This window comes from Encephalitozoon hellem, chromosome II (genome assembly GCF_000277815.2).
Source record: "Encephalitozoon hellem ATCC 50504 chromosome II, complete sequence".
In the NCBI taxonomy this organism is placed as follows: Eukaryota; Fungi; Microsporidia; family Unikaryonidae; genus Encephalitozoon; species Encephalitozoon hellem.
The window spans coordinates 89184-108368 of NC_018469.1; the positions used below are offsets into that span (position 1 = coordinate 89184).

At 46.1% G+C, this 19185-nt stretch overlaps 21 protein-coding genes and 2 non-coding genes across 23 annotated transcripts; 12 read left to right on the forward strand and 11 right to left on the reverse strand.

Annotated features, from left to right (window-relative positions):
• Positions 1 to 88: 88 nt before the first annotated feature.
• Positions 89 to 1255, forward strand: EHEL_020750 (uncharacterized protein; the record flags this gene model as incomplete). Its single annotated transcript, XM_003886763.1, has 1 exon — positions 89 to 1255. One exon carries the CDS (start codon positions 89 to 91, stop codon positions 1253 to 1255), a length of 1167 nt encoding a protein of 388 aa, XP_003886812.1.
• A 116-nt stretch (positions 1256 to 1371) lies between these two features.
• Positions 1372 to 2868, forward strand: EHEL_020760 (thioredoxin domain-containing protein; the record flags this gene model as incomplete). The annotated part of the gene is made up of 1 exon (XM_003886764.1): positions 1372 to 2868. The coding sequence occupies one exon, from the start codon at positions 1372 to 1374 to the stop codon at positions 2866 to 2868; it is 1497 nt and encodes a 498-aa protein (XP_003886813.1).
• Positions 2869 to 2924: 56 nt separating this feature from the next.
• EHEL_020770 (aminotransferase) lies at positions 2925 to 4193 on the forward strand (the record flags this gene model as incomplete). The annotated part of the gene is made up of 1 exon (XM_003886765.1): positions 2925 to 4193. One exon carries the CDS (start codon positions 2925 to 2927, stop codon positions 4191 to 4193), a length of 1269 nt encoding a protein of 422 aa, XP_003886814.1.
• Positions 4194 to 4229: 36 nt separating this feature from the next.
• On the reverse strand, positions 4230 to 4466 carry EHEL_020775 (uncharacterized protein; the record flags this gene model as incomplete). The annotated part of the gene is made up of 1 exon (XM_059743487.1): positions 4230 to 4466. One exon carries the CDS (start codon positions 4464 to 4466, stop codon positions 4230 to 4232), a length of 237 nt encoding a protein of 78 aa, XP_059599470.1.
• Positions 4467 to 4521: 55 nt separating this feature from the next.
• EHEL_020780 (uncharacterized protein) lies at positions 4522 to 6420 on the forward strand (the record flags this gene model as incomplete). Its single annotated transcript, XM_003886766.1, has 1 exon — positions 4522 to 6420. One exon carries the CDS (start codon positions 4522 to 4524, stop codon positions 6418 to 6420), a length of 1899 nt encoding a protein of 632 aa, XP_003886815.1.
• A 70-nt stretch (positions 6421 to 6490) lies between these two features.
• On the forward strand, positions 6491 to 6562 carry EHEL_020790. The gene has a single exon. It is a non-coding gene; the product is annotated as a tRNA-Pro (tRNA).
• Positions 6563 to 6641: 79 nt separating this feature from the next.
• On the reverse strand, positions 6642 to 7195 carry EHEL_020800 (40S ribosomal protein S8; the record flags this gene model as incomplete). The annotated part of the gene is made up of 2 exons (XM_003886767.1): positions 6642 to 7159; positions 7192 to 7195. 2 exons carry the CDS (start codon positions 7193 to 7195, stop codon positions 6642 to 6644), a joined length of 522 nt encoding a protein of 173 aa, XP_003886816.1.
• A 378-nt stretch (positions 7196 to 7573) lies between these two features.
• EHEL_020810 (uncharacterized protein) lies at positions 7574 to 8011 on the forward strand (the record flags this gene model as incomplete). Its single annotated transcript, XM_003886768.1, has 1 exon — positions 7574 to 8011. One exon carries the CDS (start codon positions 7574 to 7576, stop codon positions 8009 to 8011), a length of 438 nt encoding a protein of 145 aa, XP_003886817.1.
• A 42-nt stretch (positions 8012 to 8053) lies between these two features.
• Positions 8054 to 8395, reverse strand: EHEL_020820 (ribosomal protein L35Ae; the record flags this gene model as incomplete). Its single annotated transcript, XM_003886769.1, has 1 exon — positions 8054 to 8395. One exon carries the CDS (start codon positions 8393 to 8395, stop codon positions 8054 to 8056), a length of 342 nt encoding a protein of 113 aa, XP_003886818.1.
• A 35-nt stretch (positions 8396 to 8430) lies between these two features.
• EHEL_020830 (uncharacterized protein) lies at positions 8431 to 8760 on the reverse strand (the record flags this gene model as incomplete). Its single annotated transcript, XM_003886770.1, has 1 exon — positions 8431 to 8760. The coding sequence occupies one exon, from the start codon at positions 8758 to 8760 to the stop codon at positions 8431 to 8433; it is 330 nt and encodes a 109-aa protein (XP_003886819.1).
• A 58-nt stretch (positions 8761 to 8818) lies between these two features.
• On the forward strand, positions 8819 to 9415 carry EHEL_020840 (uncharacterized protein; the record flags this gene model as incomplete). The annotated part of the gene is made up of 1 exon (XM_003886771.1): positions 8819 to 9415. The coding sequence occupies one exon, from the start codon at positions 8819 to 8821 to the stop codon at positions 9413 to 9415; it is 597 nt and encodes a 198-aa protein (XP_003886820.1).
• A 58-nt stretch (positions 9416 to 9473) lies between these two features.
• Positions 9474 to 10955, reverse strand: EHEL_020850 (Suf domain-containing protein; the record flags this gene model as incomplete). The annotated part of the gene is made up of 1 exon (XM_003886772.1): positions 9474 to 10955. One exon carries the CDS (start codon positions 10953 to 10955, stop codon positions 9474 to 9476), a length of 1482 nt encoding a protein of 493 aa, XP_003886821.1.
• Positions 10956 to 11013: 58 nt separating this feature from the next.
• EHEL_020860 (thioredoxin reductase) lies at positions 11014 to 11943 on the reverse strand (the record flags this gene model as incomplete). The annotated part of the gene is made up of 1 exon (XM_003886773.1): positions 11014 to 11943. One exon carries the CDS (start codon positions 11941 to 11943, stop codon positions 11014 to 11016), a length of 930 nt encoding a protein of 309 aa, XP_003886822.1.
• Positions 11944 to 12012: 69 nt separating this feature from the next.
• EHEL_020870 (uncharacterized protein) lies at positions 12013 to 12654 on the reverse strand (the record flags this gene model as incomplete). Its single annotated transcript, XM_003886774.1, has 1 exon — positions 12013 to 12654. The coding sequence occupies one exon, from the start codon at positions 12652 to 12654 to the stop codon at positions 12013 to 12015; it is 642 nt and encodes a 213-aa protein (XP_003886823.1).
• An 83-nt stretch (positions 12655 to 12737) lies between these two features.
• On the reverse strand, positions 12738 to 13340 carry EHEL_020880 (emp24/gp25L domain-containing protein; the record flags this gene model as incomplete). The annotated part of the gene is made up of 1 exon (XM_003886775.1): positions 12738 to 13340. The coding sequence occupies one exon, from the start codon at positions 13338 to 13340 to the stop codon at positions 12738 to 12740; it is 603 nt and encodes a 200-aa protein (XP_003886824.1).
• A 36-nt stretch (positions 13341 to 13376) lies between these two features.
• Positions 13377 to 13907, reverse strand: EHEL_020890 (transport protein particle component; the record flags this gene model as incomplete). Its single annotated transcript, XM_003886776.1, has 1 exon — positions 13377 to 13907. The coding sequence occupies one exon, from the start codon at positions 13905 to 13907 to the stop codon at positions 13377 to 13379; it is 531 nt and encodes a 176-aa protein (XP_003886825.1).
• A 31-nt stretch (positions 13908 to 13938) lies between these two features.
• On the forward strand, positions 13939 to 14391 carry EHEL_020900 (uncharacterized protein; the record flags this gene model as incomplete). Its single annotated transcript, XM_003886777.1, has 1 exon — positions 13939 to 14391. One exon carries the CDS (start codon positions 13939 to 13941, stop codon positions 14389 to 14391), a length of 453 nt encoding a protein of 150 aa, XP_003886826.1.
• A 63-nt stretch (positions 14392 to 14454) lies between these two features.
• EHEL_020910 (uncharacterized protein) lies at positions 14455 to 15120 on the reverse strand (the record flags this gene model as incomplete). The annotated part of the gene is made up of 1 exon (XM_003886778.1): positions 14455 to 15120. The coding sequence occupies one exon, from the start codon at positions 15118 to 15120 to the stop codon at positions 14455 to 14457; it is 666 nt and encodes a 221-aa protein (XP_003886827.1).
• A 94-nt stretch (positions 15121 to 15214) lies between these two features.
• Positions 15215 to 16000, forward strand: EHEL_020920 (uncharacterized protein; the record flags this gene model as incomplete). The annotated part of the gene is made up of 1 exon (XM_003886779.1): positions 15215 to 16000. The coding sequence occupies one exon, from the start codon at positions 15215 to 15217 to the stop codon at positions 15998 to 16000; it is 786 nt and encodes a 261-aa protein (XP_003886828.1).
• Positions 16001 to 16061: 61 nt separating this feature from the next.
• On the forward strand, positions 16062 to 16742 carry EHEL_020930 (uncharacterized protein; the record flags this gene model as incomplete). The annotated part of the gene is made up of 1 exon (XM_003886780.1): positions 16062 to 16742. The coding sequence occupies one exon, from the start codon at positions 16062 to 16064 to the stop codon at positions 16740 to 16742; it is 681 nt and encodes a 226-aa protein (XP_003886829.1).
• A 29-nt stretch (positions 16743 to 16771) lies between these two features.
• Positions 16772 to 16954, reverse strand: EHEL_020935. Its single transcript, XR_009467971.1, has one exon. It is a non-coding gene; the product is annotated as a miscellaneous RNA (non-coding RNA).
• A 108-nt stretch (positions 16955 to 17062) lies between these two features.
• Positions 17063 to 17284, forward strand: EHEL_020940 (LSM domain-containing protein; the record flags this gene model as incomplete). The annotated part of the gene is made up of 1 exon (XM_003886781.1): positions 17063 to 17284. One exon carries the CDS (start codon positions 17063 to 17065, stop codon positions 17282 to 17284), a length of 222 nt encoding a protein of 73 aa, XP_003886830.1.
• Positions 17285 to 17515: 231 nt separating this feature from the next.
• Positions 17516 to 19048, forward strand: EHEL_020950 (uncharacterized protein; the record flags this gene model as incomplete). Its single annotated transcript, XM_003886782.1, has 1 exon — positions 17516 to 19048. The coding sequence occupies one exon, from the start codon at positions 17516 to 17518 to the stop codon at positions 19046 to 19048; it is 1533 nt and encodes a 510-aa protein (XP_003886831.1).
• Between the last annotated feature and the right edge of the window lie 137 nt (positions 19049 to 19185).

The following is a 19185-nucleotide window of genomic DNA, read 5'->3' on the forward strand; positions in this document are numbered from 1 at the left end:
CTGGGAGAGGAGACGGGCAAGGACTCCTCCTTTTACCCTTTTGCACCCTACTGATAAAATATAAAAAGAAGAGAGAAAGAAGGGGTGAATGGCAGGCGAGAGGGCTGAGTATGATGGGATTGTCAGCGGGCAAGAGTTAATCTATCAATTCCAGGAAGATAGTGACGATCTTGGTGTGGAGAAGGAATACGAAGAAAACGAGGCGAACTCTCTTAAGCTCCGGAACTTTGTCGAGGATGAGCTCTACCAATCTGACGGGCAGATGCAGTATAGAGGAGACGAGGAGATGAGGCTCCGATATGGGCGGAAGAAGAAGGAGAAAAGAAAGAAAAAGAAAAACGATGAGAACAAGAGGCCTTCGAACAGAAAGATAGTGAATCTTCCTGCATCGCCCCCTTATGTGCGATTTGTCGATGGGGAGGAGAGATTATGCTTCAAGTATGTGACGAAGGTGAGCGAGTCTGCCCGGGATGCAATGCCGAAGGCGGATCTTGAAGACAATGAGTTCTGTGTAAGGTTTGACCTTGACAGTGTTGACATCAGCAAGCTGAATGAGAAGTTCAAGGCAGACAACTGTGTGTATCCCCGAGCGAATCTTCCGTATGAGATGTACACTGGAAATAGATGGGGATTTGAAACTGAGTGCAATCGGCTTGCATGGCAGTTCGTTTCGTTGAACCCTGTGCTTCTGTATGGGAAGAAGGGGCTTATCCAGAGGGCTGTTGACTCGTACAGGACGATTAACAAGCAGAGCAGAAACAAGAGGATTGTGAAGGAGGACAGGTTTCCAAGTGACATTGAGAAGAGAAGGCATGTTTCTGGAGCGCCTTCGACGATCACGATACAATGGACGAACAGGGGGATTCTGAAGAAATGCAAAGTCCAGGTCAATATTGAGAATATAAATTATGGGAAGATTGATGACGAATTCAAGTCGAAGTTCTCTGTGTTTATGGATGACTTTGACGACAGGTCCTTTGGGAGAAGCAAGTGGGAAAGCCATAACTCCGACAATGAGCTTGCGGTGAAGATAGCCTTTCTCAATGTCGAGAACACGTCGTTTTGGAATGCCATCAAGGCGCTCGACAAGACGACTGTGCTCAAGAAGGCCATTGAGGCATACAAGCAGAAGAGAGATGAGTATGTAAGCTCGGAGGACGACACCGAGATGTCCGACGTTGTTGCAAGCACCCTGGGAAGCAGCCTGGGAAACTCAAAAAGTTGTAATGTTGAGAATTTTTATTTTGGTAATTGATATGAGTTTATCTCAAATAAATGATATTGTGGACATGTATCCGAACTGTTGTGAAACGGTGTTTTAGGATGTTTATACTTTTTGGTATAAAGGTACGGTACATAATAAACAACATGATGTTGCTTGTGTATCTACTTGGCTGCCTTGCCGAGATAATGGAGCAGTGCGAGCCTATCAATGAGGGATATGTGCTTACCAAGTACTTTACGCAATGGTGTCCTGCGTGCCAAGGGATAGCACCGATTATTGAAGAGATCAGCAACAAGATAGATAGGCACCAGGCAAATCTGAAGATTAGAAGCACCGACTGTGACAAGTGTTCCTGTCCAAACATCAAGGCTTATCCGACGCTTGAGTTGTCGAAAGATGGGGAAGTCTTGGAAAGGCTGGAGGGAGGACAGGACTATAATGCAATAGTAGAGTTTATTATGAAACACACTGGGATTGAGAGGAGTGTATTTGACGGGCACCGTGAGCAGAAGGAGGCGGCAGTTAGGAAGTTGACCAGGAACGACTTCCTGAGTGGGTTTGACGGGCCCCATGTGGTTCTGTTCTATTCCAGGGAGGATGACAAGTACAGAGAGATATTTAAGGAGCTTGCAAAGATCTATGATGGGAAGCTGAATATCGGAGAGATTGATAGCGCCGAGTCTGCAGAGTTTGTCAACAGGTATGACATTAGATCTTATCCCTCCATATCTGGAATCTTTAACGGGCTAGTTGTGCCCTTCATTGAGAAGGAGAAGGAGCCCAGTGTGCTCAGCCTTATTGAATTCTGCGACAAGCTCATTGAGCCATCTTTCAGCAGCTTGTCTCTTGACAAGTTCAATGAGCTAGCGTCGAATCTTGAGCCGGGAGAGCCCATCTATGTTGTGTTCCACAAGAACGTTGCTCTAGCCAATGCATATTTCCAGAGAATGGCACATATGTACAAGTTTAGGGCCCGTATATATAGATCTGATGATCAAGCGTTATTTGAAAAGGCATCCATATTCCCCAAGGCTCTGGGCAGTGGGTCTGATTCGTCCACTAGTCCAAACCATGCGGATGCTGTGATTCTCTCTGTATACAAGAATGGGATCTTCTATAGATACACAGATACCTTTGGAGACGAGGCAAAGATAACGGACTGGATATTCCATACGCATTACAAGTACTTGACAAGAGTCGATAACCACAACTTCTATTCTATATTCCACGGCCTTAAGCCGGTGATGATACTGTTGACAAGAGGAGAAGAGTTTGTAGGAAAGATGAATGAGTTCAGTGCGGACAGGCATCTGGGCGTTCCATACACAGACATGATATTTGCCACCATGGAAATTGACGAGTATCCCCTGTTCATTCCAACACTGCTCCCAAAGCTGTCTACACCTGCACTGATTGTGTTTGAGCCCTGGGCAAACCTATTCCGGCATAAGAAAGTCAAGCTTACAGAAGACAACTTCATTTCTGCAGCAATGGATACCTACACTTTGTACCAGAAAAACAGCCTTCCCCTTTACCCGCCAAAGTCCCGCAGCCTTCTCAGATATTGTGTGTTTGGTGGATTGGCTCTTGCTATTGGGCTATACTGCTCTTCAAAGACAAGCTTTGCAAAGAAGAATAAATAAATCTCTTTGACATATATTACTTCGGGGAAAAACAAATCGAGAAGTTTGGGCCATTGATGGAGTTAGTTTACACTATAGGCGACTTGCTGGTCTCCTACTGGAAAGACATTCTGAAGATAATTGTCGAAACGTTTGTTATTTACTTGGTGGTCAAGTTCAGGTACCGCTCAAGGAAGGATATCATTATCTTCCCGCAAAACGTAATTGATAAGCTAGTGGAGGAGTTTGACCCTGATGACCTGGTGAAGAATGTCCCCAGCGATGTGATGCTGCCTTCCATCTACAGGGAAGGGATGTTAGACTTGGCAAACTTCGATGTATTCGAGCTGTCGATGGAGAATAAAGACGAGGTAATAGAGGTCATAAGAAAGTATGGGGTTGGAACCTGCGGGCCTCGGGGATTCTATGGGACTCTAGACATCCACCTAGATCTCGAGGAAACAATCAGTAAGGAGCTTGATGTAGAGGCAACCATTGTGTATCCAAACAGCTTCACTGCTGTCTGCAGCATCATTTCGTGTTTTTGCAAGCAGCAGGACATTGTGTTCTATCACGAGGATAGCAACGAGGCCATTCTCAGGGGGATCGGCCTTTCAAAGTCAAAGAGCATCGAGTTTGGAAGTGTCTCTGACCTTGAGATAAAGCTCGGATACTTTGCAGGGCCAAAGGTTAGGAACTTTGTGATTGTTGAAGGGCTGTCGAGAAACACCGGAAACGTTGTGGACATAAGAACGATGCTAAGGCTCAGAGATAAGTATAAGTTCAGAATCATTCTGGATGAATCATACTCCATTCCCCTTCTGAACAAAAGGGGCGTGTGTGGAATGAATGGGATAAGCCTTAGGGAGATTGATATCGTCATTGGATCTTTGTCTGCAGGGTTTTGCAGCACAGGAGCATTTGCAACGGGAACCTACTACACTGTTGACTATCAGAAGCTGTCTGGGTCTTCCTATTGTTTTTCTGCATCCATGCCTGGAGGTATGGCCAAGGCCGGCATACTGAATGTCAAGAGGGATTTCGATTACGAAGACTTAAGGGATAAGATAAGACAGTTCCATGCAAGCTTTGAGTCCAAGACATACGAGATTGTATCTTCTCTTCTGTCACCTGTAATAATTGTGGCAAAGAAGAAAGAAATAAGGAGGCCGATATCCAGAGAAGTATTACTGAAGGAAGTCCTGGATATAAGAAACGAGCTTTTCGAGAACGGAATCATCATCGGATTCAATCACAATCCATATCCCTCACTAAGGGTTTGCCTAAAGGCCAGGATAGCAGAGGAGGAGATTGCAAGACTTGTTGCTTTGCTGAATAAATGGTGAGCAAGTTTATTTTCTTCTACAGCACCAAGAGGCCTGTCATTCCATGGCCTTTTTGATGGGGAACTTTACCAAGTCGACGATCTTCAGTGCCTTTGATGCCTTGTCGGATATATCTGTGTCCAGCAGCATTTCCATCAGCCTTGTGAAAACCGTCATCTGGGAGTGGTCGTATTGATCCAGAATATCGTGCAGGCATGGGTCGATTGCGTGAGAGGCTTCTGTAAGATTATTGCCGAACACCGAGGCCTTCAGCCTGACCAGACTATTATGCATTGCAGGGCTATGTCCGGATGCATTGAACAAATATTTTCGATGGGAAATCCTTAGAATGGAGATCTGTAGAAACGATGATTTTGTGGTGGTCCTAGAGAAAAACGAGCTGCTCATAGTGGATATTCTGACTCTGTCTGTGTTTCATAGAAGAGAGTGTGGAGTGGGGTCCGTCGTAGAGTGCTGCAATGAATATGTCTTTGTTAGTGACGGATGCATAGTTGTGGCGCTGTGCCTTCTTAGTCTAAAAGAAAGGGTGGTGTGTGAGATGAAGACGCCTGTAACGGCCATCTTTCATTTGGACGGATTTGTGTACTGTGGAAGCGAGGAAGGAACAATCCATGTCTATGGAATGGCTGTGGCGAGTGATGTGGGAGAGGTAAAGGGTGTCGAATGCTCTCTAGGGTCTGAGCTATCGAACGAGATGTTTGCATCTGAAGACACTCAATGCGGGTTCAGGTTTGTAAAAAGCATGAAGCACCCTGGTCCTGTGACTCAGATATGCAGTGATGGGACGGAAGTGTTTGTGGCAGACATTCGGAACAAGATAACTGTGTATCCCTCGAGAAGGACATATGACATCAGAAGTCCAAAGCTTAGATACAAGAACTATATATTTGCAAGTGAAAGGAACATGCTGTACTGCAGAACGCGGAATGCGTTTGCCACATACATGACGACTGAGAAGCCCATAAGCGACTATGCCTTTAGCATGAAAGGGGGGATTCTGTTTGCACAGTGCAGGGATGGGGTGCATGTCATTGATTTCAACAGCAGGAAAACCATAAAGAAAATAGATGTGCCGGGAAGATTTGTATATGACGATGACAGAAACAGAGTTGTGTGGTTTGACGGAAAGAAATTTGCCTCTATTGAGAACATCCTTGAAGGCCTGGATGGAGGAATGGAAGATGTGATGTTTAGAGGAGATGAGCTTGTGGAGAAGAAGGTAAGGATTGAGGAAGAGGACGAGTGGCCAGCAGAGAGGCACAGGGGAGATGAGGAGAGGAGAAGAACTCCAAAAAGAAAGTACTTCAGGGTTTGTGGAGAGAGTGGATATGAGTCTAGTGAATGGAGGGGCAATGAAGAAAGAAAAAAGATGGTTGATTCTGATGAGTACTCGGAGGAGCTCGAGCATGAGAGTAAGGCAGTGGCCAGCATTCCAACACAAAAAGTTGAGACGGAAAGCTTACTGTGCTACAACTCTGAGGGATACATGGTTTGCATTAGAGGTGAAAGCAGCGACAGGGTGGAGGTCATCTACCACGATGTCTCCCGAAAGAAGATTGAAGTGTCTGGAGTCTGCGGATGTGTGTTAGGGTCCTTTTGCAAAGACAATATTGTGGTTGGGAACGGAAAGAAGATATTCTTTTACACCGGGAAATCTCCTATGTGGGAAAAAGAAGTTGAGGCGAAGATGGTGTCTATCTCTGAGAGGATTGTGGTTGTTTTTTCTAGTGTTCTTCAGGTCTTCAGGCACGACGGAGCCGAGATATTCAACTGCCTTATTCCAGATGTTCATGCAATGTGCTGCCACCTTGAGGTTATCGCTGTCTTTTGTAGAGAGCTCATCCTGATTGACTTGTTCAAGTCGACTGAAAGGTTCTTTTTACCTTCTCCTGTTGACTTTGCTTGCTTCGATGAGATTGGAAGGATTTTCTATAGAATTGATGGAAGGATATACCAAGTGTATAAGGGGCTGCCAGTCAGAGTGTGCGAGGTTCTAACACAACCGTTGGCCATGGTTAGGGGCAACGTCATTTCCTTAGGATCCTCACGAAGACTTTTTCCATCTCCTTATGTCGAATACACCAGGTTCGATGTATTTGATCCATTTGGGACTAAGGATAAGGTAAGCGAGGCTAAAGAAGAGGCTGCACCTAGCAATGAGGGCCAAGGGAACAGGATGACTGAGGGGGGTAAGGTCAAGAGATACAATCCTCTTGAAAATAAATGAGTTCAGTTTTTTAGATGTGATGGAGAAATGGTTTGCTTGTATGTGGGCATGGGTGCATGTGGGCTTGCAAGGTGGTATGGTCTAGTGGTATGACGCTTGCTTAGGGTGCAAGAGGTCTTGGGTTCGAGTCCCAATACCGCCCTTTTGCTCTTGCTTTTTCCCCAGAAACTAAAAAAACTAGTACAGAGAACATACAGCGTTTCCAGAAAATTTCAATCCATTTATTTCTTAACTTCCTTGGACTTCTTGTTGAACTTGTCAGAATAGAATTTCAGCTCATCTCCCTGCAAGACATGTCCCATCGCTGCTCCAACCTGCCCTGGCCTTGAGGTAATAATTGCATATAAATACCCTTTCTCAAAGCTCTCATGGAGCTCGGGATCAATGTTGTTTTCTGTAGCCTTAATGTCCTCCTTAAACTCCTCTGCAGAAATCTTGACAACGGAGCTCTTTGTCAATGTATTGGTACGAACAAGGTCATTCGAGCTGGGGTGGTACACAACCTGTAGGAGCTTTGCCGGCCTGGTGTTCCCTGTGCTCATAAATCTGAAGTACCCAACATCCAACCTCAGCGCCCTGTGCTTCCTGTTTCCGCCTCTCACTCTAACGTGCGTGACCTTCCTCTCTCCTATCTTCGTTGCACTTGGCTGCGACCCCGCCCTGTTGTTACGCTTCTTACGGCTAATGACAGCCTTTGCCCCAGTCTTCCTACGCTTGTGGTCTCCTCGGTGGTTTATTCCTAAAGTTAATCTTCCTTCGAAGCTCACTTACCCATTTCAGGGCAAATTTTTTTGCCTCTCTTTATTATCAAATCCTAGAGTCCATTAAGCTATGTAGGGTCCTGCTCGCTTTTCGATGTAAACGTCTCTGCAGTCTTTCTTCCAAGTGCCATAATCCCATTTCCTGTGCTTACAAGCGCCTCCTTAATAGAGCTCATGTCGACCTTTAACATCTTGTCTCTGTGCAGTCCCTTGATAAATGCAACAAGAGATCCTACAAATACGGTCGTTATAAAAACCATCTTCATTGTCATCAAGAAAATATGCTGAGGGCAGATAAGTTCCTCATGCCCAATCACATTATTCAATCTCTTGCATTGTGAATGTTTGAAACATGTTTATTAGCTCTCTAGAAAGAAGTCCTATATTTATGCATGGATTTGATGTATCTAGGAGCTGGAGAGTGTATCAGATGTTATTGCCAGCTGAGGGGAGAGGACCAGCATATGATGAACTGCAACACATGTGGAAACTGGCTTCACACGGTTTGCTGCGGATTTTTCAGCAACACAGACAAGAGAATGCCAGGCGGGAGATTCTCTTGCTTCTACTGTTTGGGGCCCATTACAAAGGAAGACAACACAAATGCTCTCTTCAGAAGAATCCTCTCTGTGGTTTATACCGAAGGCCTTAGAAGCAAAGCATGGCTTTCCACCAGGCTGGGAATTACGGAATGGCAGTCTACAAAGCAAACAAGAAGGCTGGCAAGCGAAGGATTCGTCAAGGTGATAGGTAGACACAGGGCCATATCTTATGTGGTCGTGAAGACCCAGGAAACAAAGGATAAGATCAAGAGGTACTTTGGCGCTTAAACAAAGACAGACTGTAAGAACTATAGCAGAATAAAAAATGGTTTATATCTCATCGGCTTCCACCTTGTAGAGCTTGATAAACACATAGGTTCCAAGCATCTTTGGATCCAGGTTCCTTGTAAATCTAGCACGGACAGCTCCAGAATTCCCATGTATCCTGGTAACTACCCCATGGACAACACGTGCTTCTCCCTTTTTGTTCTTCTTGTAGCAAACAACACCATTTCCTACATAGTCACTTGCCTCGCCCTTGCTCGTCACATTGTTAATCTTCAGCAGGGCATACCTTGGATGGAGTCTCCTCTGTCCTCTCTTGAAAGAAACAAAGGTTGCTGGGATTGTTGTACGGCTCAGCACCTCTTCGCTCATTACTGCTCCCGACATAACGAGGGATCAAAATTTTTGTTTTCAAATGATTGCTAGGGAGAAAAATGATTTGTGATCGAGTATAGATTGCACACAAGGCCCTTGCATTCTGGGCTCTTCCCAGGCACATACTTCTTCCTTATCTCCTCAAGGGCAGTCTTGAAGATCTTTGGGCTCACTTCCTTTGGAAGGTCCTTCTTGGAAAACTTGATCTTCGTGAAGTTGTAGAAGAACGCATGCTCGTACACCATTAGCATGTTGTCATCAATGTACTCTAGCGTGTCTATGTTTCCGGCCTTGTACTTGTTGTATTCCTTTCTTATTCTTTCATGGTCGCATATAAGGTACTTTGCGGAGAGGTCTTTGATGTAGTCCTTTTTCATTCGAATCGAATAAACGGTTACTGCTGTTGAATTGTTGCTACCTGGAAAAGCCCCTGGAATGGAAGAGCTTTACAGAAAGTTTGCAGAGACTCTGAAAGAAAACACGGCGCTAAGACATCAGATAATAGACCTCCAGTCTGCCCTTGCAGCGAAGGAGCAGGAGCTGTCTATGGCTAGGGAGTCCTCTGGGGCAAGCCAGTACTTGAAGAAGATAGAATCTCTAGAGCAGGAAAACAAAAGATTGAGAAGTATAGCGGGGAAGGACGACCATAAGAGCCACGAAGAGGAAAACTTGAATCCAAAGGTCTCCGTGGGTAGGGAAAAAGCCGAAGGAAGCATCCAGGCAGGTGGAGAAAGAAGCCCTAACGATGAGCTCCGCCAATATCTTAGGACAATAAGAGAGTACGTCACAGGACTGACAGGATACAAGATGGAGTTCAGAGATGGAGAAATCGTCTTCCATTCCCTCTATGCCTTTGACAGCGAGGATGTCTTCATCTTCCGCTATAAATCAGGGAGCATGGAGCTAGTCAATAATGAATTTGCTGCCTCTTGGGCCTCAGAAATCCAAAACTATCTGATTGCAGGAAAGTCGATTCCTGCATTTCTAGCAGCAGTCACCTTGGAGCTCTTCAACAAGAAGACGTTTGGATAGAAATCTCATAATGTCTTTTAATTCAAATAAATCCTTGCCATCAAGGCTTCCATCCAGGTCATTGCATACACTTGAGGAGCTCGATTATCTTCTCCGATCTCAGGTTAGAAAGCACATTGCTCTGCTGGCTTATCTTTGGCAGATTCTCCACAAACTCGTCTAAAAGCCTTGAGTTATCTTTAATTTTCAGATCAAGGAAATTGAACGAACTAAGGAAGCAATGATACCTCCCCAGTATCCCCTCCATTTGCACACATCGGTCCTTTGCAGGGAGAGAAGGAAGAATTGCATTGTCTCTGACCGAGCCCATCTTTTGATCAACAAGCTCCCTGAACAACTCCATACTCCCGACCATAAATTCATATTCTATCATCGAGTCCCACATCCTGCTTGTTTTTTCAAGCCTCTTGAACAGGGCCCTTGCATTCTCCTCGTCTCCTATCTTGAGCAGGAACAAGAAAAACTCTTCTTTCAGCAAGGTGGAGTCGGGGTGCTTCAGGAGCCCGGAGGAAAAAATGTTATAGGGCGTCGACCGGCTCCCCGTTGCATAGTACTCAACAAATGCACAATATATAAAGACGTGGGGGCCTATCCCTTCGCTCCCAAGCTCAATGAATAGCTTCCTGAACGACTCGAGCCCTCTCTTCTTTAGAACATAGTTCAGATGGTTGATTCTTACAAGATCGCACTCCTTGTTGGATGCCTTCTCGCCGCCATCGTTCTCTTTTCCACAGTATCTCCCCTTCAGGTCTGCATATATCCCCTCCTCGTCCATCACAAGTCCATAATACAGAGACAGAAACATCCCGTCACTCATCTCAATCCCCCTTTGTACCACCTTCTTTGCTCTTTCCTTCTGCCCAATCCCAATCAGATACTCGCTGTAGAAAAAATAGGCCTCCTCAGCATAGTAGAATGAGTCCAGAATGTAGTTATGTATAAAGTGCATTCTGGACTCATGCGCCCTTGCACCAAGCTTTGCCTCGTTCTCCATCTCTAGATCTATTAGCTTTGCCGCATTCTTGATGCTCCAGCTCTTTATGAGTGGCTGTATTTGCTGGTATCTTTGAAACGAATTCTGGAATATGGGAAGGGTGTCGCTGACTATCTTCTTCCCTGTAATCTTATTCAGCTCTAATTCAAAGTTCTCAAAGTCCTTCCAAAGCTCGCTTAGTGAGCTCATGGGCGTCTGTAGCGCCCTCATGTACCCATTCCTTATCTTCTCAATCCTTGTCTGCTCATCCTCAATCTTCCCAAGTTCCTCAATGTACTCCTTGTATAGCCCGTAGGAGTCCCAGTAGTTCTCAAACTGCCCCAGCGTAAACTCATACACCTCATACAGCTTGAACTTCTTCTGGCTGACCTTCTTGACATACTCAATGTATAGCATCCAAAGATCCAGATTGTAGGACTTCTTCAAGTACTTCCCAAACAGCCCCTCGAGGCTTCTATACTCCTTCGACACGTAAAGATCTCTTGCATGCTCCATAACAGCAGACGGACTCCCCAGCTCAATCCCTGCCTTCTCATCCACATCCATCTTGGGGTCAAAATTCCTTCTCAATAATACTACCGCAAAAACTCCGTCAAGGAAACATTTATTTCTTATCCAAGAACTCCACTGCCTTCATCCCAGAAATCGCACCAGAAGCAGCTGCAGTCACCGCTTGCCGATACTTCCTATCGCAAACATCCCCAGCAGCAAAGAGCCCGGGAATGCTCGTGCACACCTCGTCCTTAACAACCACATATCCATTGGGATCAAGCTCCACATTTATGCTCTTGAGGAACGAGGTGTTCGGGTCATGCCCTATTCCAAAAAACACCCCGTTCATCGGAATAACCTCCATTTCTCCCGTCTCAACATTACGGACACTGATCTCCTCAACCTTCTTCGTCCCAGACACACGGTCAAGGACATAGGGCGTCATTATCTCGATGTTTTCAGTTGCCTTGGCCCTCTCAACCATGTCACTCCTTGCACGGAATTCACTCCTCCTGTGGATGATGTAAACCTTCTTGGCAATCCTTGATAGATAGAGCGCCTCCTCCATGGCTGCATCTCCTCCCCCAACCACACATACTATCTTGTTCATATAGATAAATCCGTCGCACACGGCACACGAGCTCACCCCCTTTTGCCAAAACTCGTCATCTCCAGTCCCAGGAACAAAAAGACGCCTTGCCGAGGCCCCTGTCGCAACAATCACAGCCTCTGCACGGTACTCTCCTTTCTCGCTAACAACCACAAACATTTCTCCCTCCTTTCTTACGTCGCTAATCGTCTCCTTGGCAACCCGGAGCCCCTGCGAGACTGCATGCTCCTTCATCAGCCCAGTAAGTATGGGGCCCTCTACTCCGTCGGGAAATCCAGGATAGTTGTCCACTGCAGTTGTTGTGGTGAGTTGCCCTCCAGGCCCATTGTTTCCTATATACCCCCCTTCAAAAAGTAGCGGGTTTTTGCTCATCGCATACAGCGCTGCATTGTAGGCAGCAGGTCCACTTCCTATAATCACAATCTTTTCCATTTGGGGCATCGCATCATTTCAAATCAATGCCTTCCCAGGCACCCGGTCCTCTGCTAATTGGCCCCGCTATCATTCCACTTTCTTCAGCTCCTGGTCTGTTTCCTTGATCACCTTGGAGGATCTTTCATTAATCATCGATATGTCGTTCACAATGCTTTTGTGCCGTACTGCCTCCTTATTCTGCTTGTCCGCCTCTGCCCTTATCTGCCTCACAGTGTTCAGCACCCCCACCATCTCCCGATCAGTCTTGTTCTGCCCCTTGATGTATTCTTCGCCCTCTTCTTCAAACTCTACGTGCTGAGGAACATATTCCCCTTCTTCCACCTCCTCCCCCTGCTTCTTGTTCACAATGTCATCAATGTTCCCCCTATTTCCTCGGAACCATCTCTTTATCGCACGCACACACGGAAGCTCGCAGCTGAACACCCTTCCTTCCCTCTCAATATCCTCCGTAATATCAGATCCTCTCCTGGCATTTGCGTTTATCCCAATCGCCGCCTTCCTTGCATTCTCCAAAGTCTCTCCTTGCCTCATAAGCTCCTCGGTCGTTGCTTTCTGCTTGAGGGCAGACTCGTCAAGCTGCATCCTGACTCCCTTAGCCCTTTCATAGTTCTGCTCCTCAATCCTCTCCGCCTCCTCAATCACATCCTGGGAAACTCCCCTGCTCTTTTTGCTCTTTATGGCCTTGTCCAGAGAATAGACATCTCCCATCGGATTGTTTATTTCTACATCTTAAAAACCTCCAGACCCAGAAACACCTTACTAATTCAAACACAGAAAACAAACATTTAATCTCATATCATCTTCTTCTTCTGGAAAAACTTCTTCAGAGAGTACAGCTCGTATGAGTTCACTCCAAAGTATATAACAAGAGTTATCACAGAAAATACAGTTACAAAGGAAAACATCCGGCGATGCTCGTAGTCAACACTCCCCATCCTATGTGCAAGGTACTCAGACTCATTGTTCAGCTCGTGCAGGAGATTGTCCAGCTTTGTCATGGCCTCCATCGCCGGTTCCACGCTAACCTTCTTTGCAACATCCTTCTTGAATGTGTCAAACTGCGCACTGAAGTCGAGCTCTATCTCTCCAAACGTGTGAGGTTGGCTATTATCAATCACAACCGGGGTCAGTACCATCGACAGCACCTTTGGCTCACTTATGTTGAACGAAAAGTGCGTCTCCGTGTCCACAGGAAGTTTCTCGTTCGACAGATAAACACTTCCCGATTCGGATGCCAGCACAGCCTTAAAAGTGGAGTTCTGGCAATTGATGGGCTTGAGGTACCCCTTGCAAATCTTGTTCTCAATCACATCAAGCTCAATCTCAATGTTCCTCTTGCGGCGCACCGAGAAAATCTCCCCAAATATAATCCCGAGATACAGCACAAAAATCATGGGTTGTTTGGACATAAGGTATTTCTAATACATTCTTTATTTGGAAGAAACAACATCCCGGGGCTCAAAACAAATGCCTTGGCCCTCGTCTACTTCTTCATTGAACCTCATCACGACAGGGTCCTTACGCTCCCCGTCTCTCACTATTATACAATACTCCCCGTTGTACTCCGATGCCTCAAATGAAATGCCCTCCTTCGACACGTAGCCATATACCCCTTCTAAGATTCCGCATATCATCTCTAGGCATTCCTTTTCCCTTCTGGTGTACTGAAGCATCGGGAACTTTCCCAGGGCAATGATACCTTGGCTGTATGCGGGGCGGAACGAGAAGTAGTGTGGAAAGAATGTCTCAGATACATCTCTTGACACATCGAGTAGACCCATCGGCTTTCTAGGGCTTGCTGTGAAGAAGAAGTCATCAGCCATCCTTTCCCCGATCCTTGCTCCAATTCTGAACATCCCCCCATCCTTTCCCGCCCCGTCCTTGACAACCTTGTTAACGAAAGATGTGTACATCAACGCAAAAATATCATGCCTTACCTGCTGCTCACTTCTTTTAGACATTCAGGGCTATTCAATGAGCCCTCAATACCAGATGCAGAGTATCAACTATAAAGCTCTGAAGGGACCAGGGATCAAGGAGACAGGGTCCATAGAGTTTCTCGACCACCTAGCGGATGTCCAGATGCACTGCACAGCCTCCCATCTGCCACTCCTGTACGAAACAGCTGTGAGGGGGATGATGAGCTATGCAGTGAAAGCCCCCGAAGCAGGTGAGACAGCCGGAAGAGTTGAAATATCAGAGGGGTCCTGCGAAATGAACATGGTGGCACTTCTGACATACTTTATAGACCTGATGTATGGCGAGGGGCTTGTCGTTGTGAAGACCTCTGTGACACTGGAGAATGGACATCTCACCTGTGACTACTTTGCGGCTGATGGGTCTAGGTGCCAAGGCCTCTGTGAAATCAAAGCAGTTACTCTTTGCGGGCTCCGGGTATTTGAGAAGGACGGTGTATTCCATTCATATTGCATTTTTGACATCTAACTTTTTGAAGCTTGAAGGATGAGTAAGGCAAATTCTTTATTGTTGGTCAAATAAACTCAACGGCTATTTCTTTCCCGACTGTCCTGTCTCCGTGACTTCTATGAAGTTATAGTTGAGGAGGTCTGTGGGTGGCTTTGCCCCCTTCTCCTCTTTTTCCGGCCCCAGGATTCTCTTGGAGGCAGACTGAAGCCTGCTTCTTAGCGACTCCAAATCCTTTGAGATCTTTTCCAGAGCCTTTAGGCCCTCCCTTATCTCTCTTACTTCTTCCTGAGTGAGGGATATCTCCTTTTTCGGGCCCAACGGCTTGAGAAGGAATGATGCAGATATGGGGGTTTCAAAAGTGAGCTCCGACTGGATTTCGGGCTTCAGAGTGTCTTCGGACGTTGCCTTCAGGGCCTTGTGGCTTGCAGATGCTTTGTTCTTCTTCTCAGCCTCGATGGAGATGCTTTCTAGTTTCTGCTCTATTTTTGGATTCAAGATCACGCTTTTCTTTTCGGAGTCTTCCTCGACAACTATTACTGTCTTCTTCTTCTGGGCAGGGTGGTCTGCATCCTTGGCATGGGGTATGCTATGCTTCCCGTCTTTGCTGGGCAGAAGCCTGTGGTGCTCGTCCTTGACTGCAACCTCCAGGAACTTCTTGAAGATGTTGTCTGCGGACTTTGTTGAGGATTCATCTGGGCTACAGAGTGCGTCGAAACCGAAGATCATAGAGACCACCAAAAGCCTCATTATTTACAAGCTGTCTCCAGAATTTGTAGCCTAATCAAAAACCTGTTTCAAAGGATGATTGGCATGATATACGAGATGCGTGAAGCCCACGACAATGGATTTTACCACACCAGCCAAACAGAGGGAGCTGAGGGCGGCATTTGAAAGGATAGGGTCTACTGTAGTGGTAGTCTACGGGCCTCCGGGATCGTCGAAGACCTACAGTATAAGAAAGACGGCGGACTCTCTAGGCCTTACTTTAGAATACATTGAGGATGTCGGGATGTGCAGAGGCATGCTTCCATCTCGAAATGCAGTGTGTCTTACGGACATGGATGATTATGAGTATCTGGCTAGACACAGGGGTAGGTTGGGGGCAGTGAGGAACCTAGTGATTGAGACCCGGACACTGGTCTCCATCGGAAAGATTCTCCCGAATGCCATTGTTGTGAGGTTTGGAAAAGTTTCGAGCGGAAAGATCCAGAAATTCTACGGCTTGAGCAAGGAGGAGGCCTCGGCGGTTGATGGAAACCTGCATGCCGTAGGGTTTTGCAAATATTCTGTAGGGAGCGAGATGGTGTCGATATTCCACCTTCTTGGTAAGCTATTTCACTCAAAGGTAGTTAACGTGTCTAAAGCCAGCGAGATGGCCAGAGTGCATGGAAGAGATAGGTTTTTTGGGTATGTGTTGGAGAACTGTCCTTTTTTTATGTCTATGGACGATGTTCATAGGCTTATTGAGGGGTTTAGCCTTGATGACTTGGGAGGGGAGCAACTAGAACGCTTGATATGGATTATCGTGGACTCGGAGAAGGTGGAGACAAAGGGGTTTTTTAGTTTTAAGTCGTTCCGAGGGATCGGCAGCGAGCATGTGTGTAGCAGTCTTTGCATGAATAGGTGATGCAGGCTGTCTGCGATGCCTGGTTAATAAAGATAACTCTGTAAACAATTGATCCCTGATGATGAGCTTTGATAAGGTTAAGTCGAAGTCCCATGAAAAGAAAATGGAAGAATGGCTTTCGGTGGTTAGCATGAAGGTAGAGGACCTGAACAAGCTGGTTCTTGACTACCTGGTATATGAGGGACTGGGGAATGTGGCTGCTGAATTTGCAAATGATGTTGGGATGCCCTTTGTTATGTCTTCATTTCTGAGCCACCGGACCAGGATAAGGAGTGCAATTGAGGAAGGGAATATTGACGTGGCGATATCGAGAATCAATGATCTGAACTCCGAGATAATAGACGGCAGAATTGAGCTTTATTATTTCCTCATGGAGCAGAAGGCTTGTGAGCAGGCACAGGCTATAAGAAATGACGGTGCAAGCATGGAAGAACAGAAGCTATTTATTCTTCTTGAGGAAGTCCTTGAGTTTGTGCGCTCAGAGCTCTCGCTGATTGTTGAAGAGAACCCGTCGCTAGGGCCGCACTTTGAAGACTTCCTTGAGTTTGTGGTGTTCAACTCCAGAAAGGAGGCGGTGATTGAGAGGAGAAGAAGATTGGCCGAGTATGTCAACCGGTGCATACTGGAGAAGTATGAAGTGACGGAGAACGAGCTAAAGAAAGTGCTTGACGGGATAGTGAGCGGGGAGAAGCTGCTGACTGGGAAGTACAAGTTCCCCACGTTCAACGAGTCGTTTGTGTGATTGAAAAAAATAAAACATTATAATAAAAAGGCTAGTCGGAACACAGCGAAGCCTTACTCTCCTAGAGAGTAGCTGTCATCAATGAGATGCAAGCATCTCGACTTCCACTGGGCTTGCTGTCATTACTCGTCATTCTAGCCTCATGAGAATGCAATTGCTGCATGGTGGCGATGTTGATTAACTAAACAAATGATTCTGAATAGTATCCTCGACGCAAGGGCTTGATGGATATTCCAATTTATTCCTTTTTGGCCCTGTTTTTCTACGTTGCACAAGCGCCGTATTGGTGGGTGCTTAAAAATGAAAAGATTGGCCAGAGCATGGGTGGGGAACTAAAAAGCACATTGCCTCTTGAGAAGCTGTATGACTTTCTGTCCAAGTCTACCGACGTGGAGATATGGGAGAAGGACATTAGGACCAAGCACCGGGGAAGGATAGTCGGGTTTGACGAGTACATGAACCTCGTGATTGACAATGGGGCCAAGAGATACTTGCTGAAGGGAGACTGTGTATGCGTGGTTCTTGGGAAGGATACATGCTAGGATAAAATGTAAGCTGGCGTTGTATATGCCAGATGTTTGCTCTCCTTCTCGGGAACGAATAGTACAAAGAATTGCACCACCAGTAAAGAGAAGTAGGGGTGATTACGAAAATATTTCATAAGCCTTTTGCATACAAGGTAGCAAATACCTGAGGAGGTAAGCCGAGGAAGAAGAGTAGGAAGGAGTGAGCATACAAAGGAATAATAAAAAAAGTTTTACTTCTGAGGGCTAATGTTTATTTTGCATCTTGTGTTTGGTTTATGCACCACGTCTCTTGAGAGGGCCCTACTAGAACAGGGAGATATGGAGAGAGCCATCCATCTCTGTGAGGCAAGGGAAGGGCCTCTGGACTACTTCTACAGCTACTTTGTCAAGAAGGTGTTTATGGGAAAGCCCGAAGAAGCTCTTCTTGACATAGCTGGGTCAGACAACTACAAGGATGCCAGGAATATTGTTCTTGGGATGATGTCGATAGAGTCGGGCAGCACAAACGAAAAGGCAAAGCTTGGTGCAGATCTGCTCTGGAGTGTGGCAGTGAGGGTTTCTAGAAAGTATCTAAAGAACCCCCACGTGTTTCTTTCTGCAGATGCCTTTGAGAGGCTTGAGAAGAACTTCCTGACAAAAAGAGGAATTGAAAACATAGTTACGATGGTTTACTCTGGGGATGATGTGTCTGCAAGATTCTTCTTGTCACTACTGGACAACCGTAAGATATACATTGGAGACCACGTCGACGTGATAGAGTTTCTTGCAAAGAATGGATATGCAAGGGCATTTGGGTACCTTGGGGAGATATACTATCACGGGATTGGGGTGAAAAGGTCTCTGGACCAAGCCATGTATTTTTTTTCGAGAGGCAGGGAAATGCAAGACACGGTGGGAGCATGCGGCGTGGGAAAGGTACTGATGTCGAACGAGTATAGGGATTACAAGAATGCAAAGTCTGCTCTATCGTTGGCAAACAGGCTTGGGCAGTCTGGAGAGGCCGAATATCTGATGTATCTACTCATGAGCCGAAAACCGGAGAACATGCATCGAGCTGTTCCCCACATGGATTCTGCGCTCATGTATGGGTATCTTCCTGCGATATGCAAAGATGGGATTAACTACTACATAAACGGGCAATATGCCAATGCCTGCATCCGATTCCATCCGATCATGGACTACACCGACATCGTATACGGCCTAAGAAAAAGGGCCGAGGCAAGCTTTATATCTCGGGAATACAGGCAGTGTGCGATAGCACTTCTCATGTGTGTGGAGCTCGGGTCCGTCTCCTCGATAAGAAATGCAATATATGTCCTTCGAAGGCACTCGGTTTTCAAAAGGCAAGAGGAAATACTTTTTGAGCTGTATATGAAACTCCTTAGGAAAGGAGATCAGGACGTCATGAACAGGATAGGCGATGCCTACTTCTATGGCACCGGGGTTGAAAGGTCGCATGAAGATGCATTTGCGTTCTACATATCTGCATCTCTTGCCCGGGATCCCGAAGGATGCTACAACGTCAGTTACATGTACGAGCATGGATACGGGGTAAGGAAGAGCTTTCTGCTTGCCTACAAGTACATCCTCAAGATTAGTCCCACGGACGACATGTATCTCCTTCTCCTGTATACACACATTAGACTTTTCTCGAAGCTCGCTGCACACATTTTGCTTAACAAGTACTCGATCTCGGTGTGTATAGGAGCATTGGCAATAAGAAGAATGTATATTTCCAAGAAAACAGCATCGAACGAGCCAAGGGACCGGAAGAGTTGATGGCCTGTGTTCTTTGCAATAATAAAGCGTTAGATGTTTGTTTTCAACCGAAGAAGAGGAGCGCCTCTGGTGTAACTTCGTTACTGAGTCGATAGCGCGGATTCTCCACGGTTCTTAGGTTACAAGGGGAAGTTGCA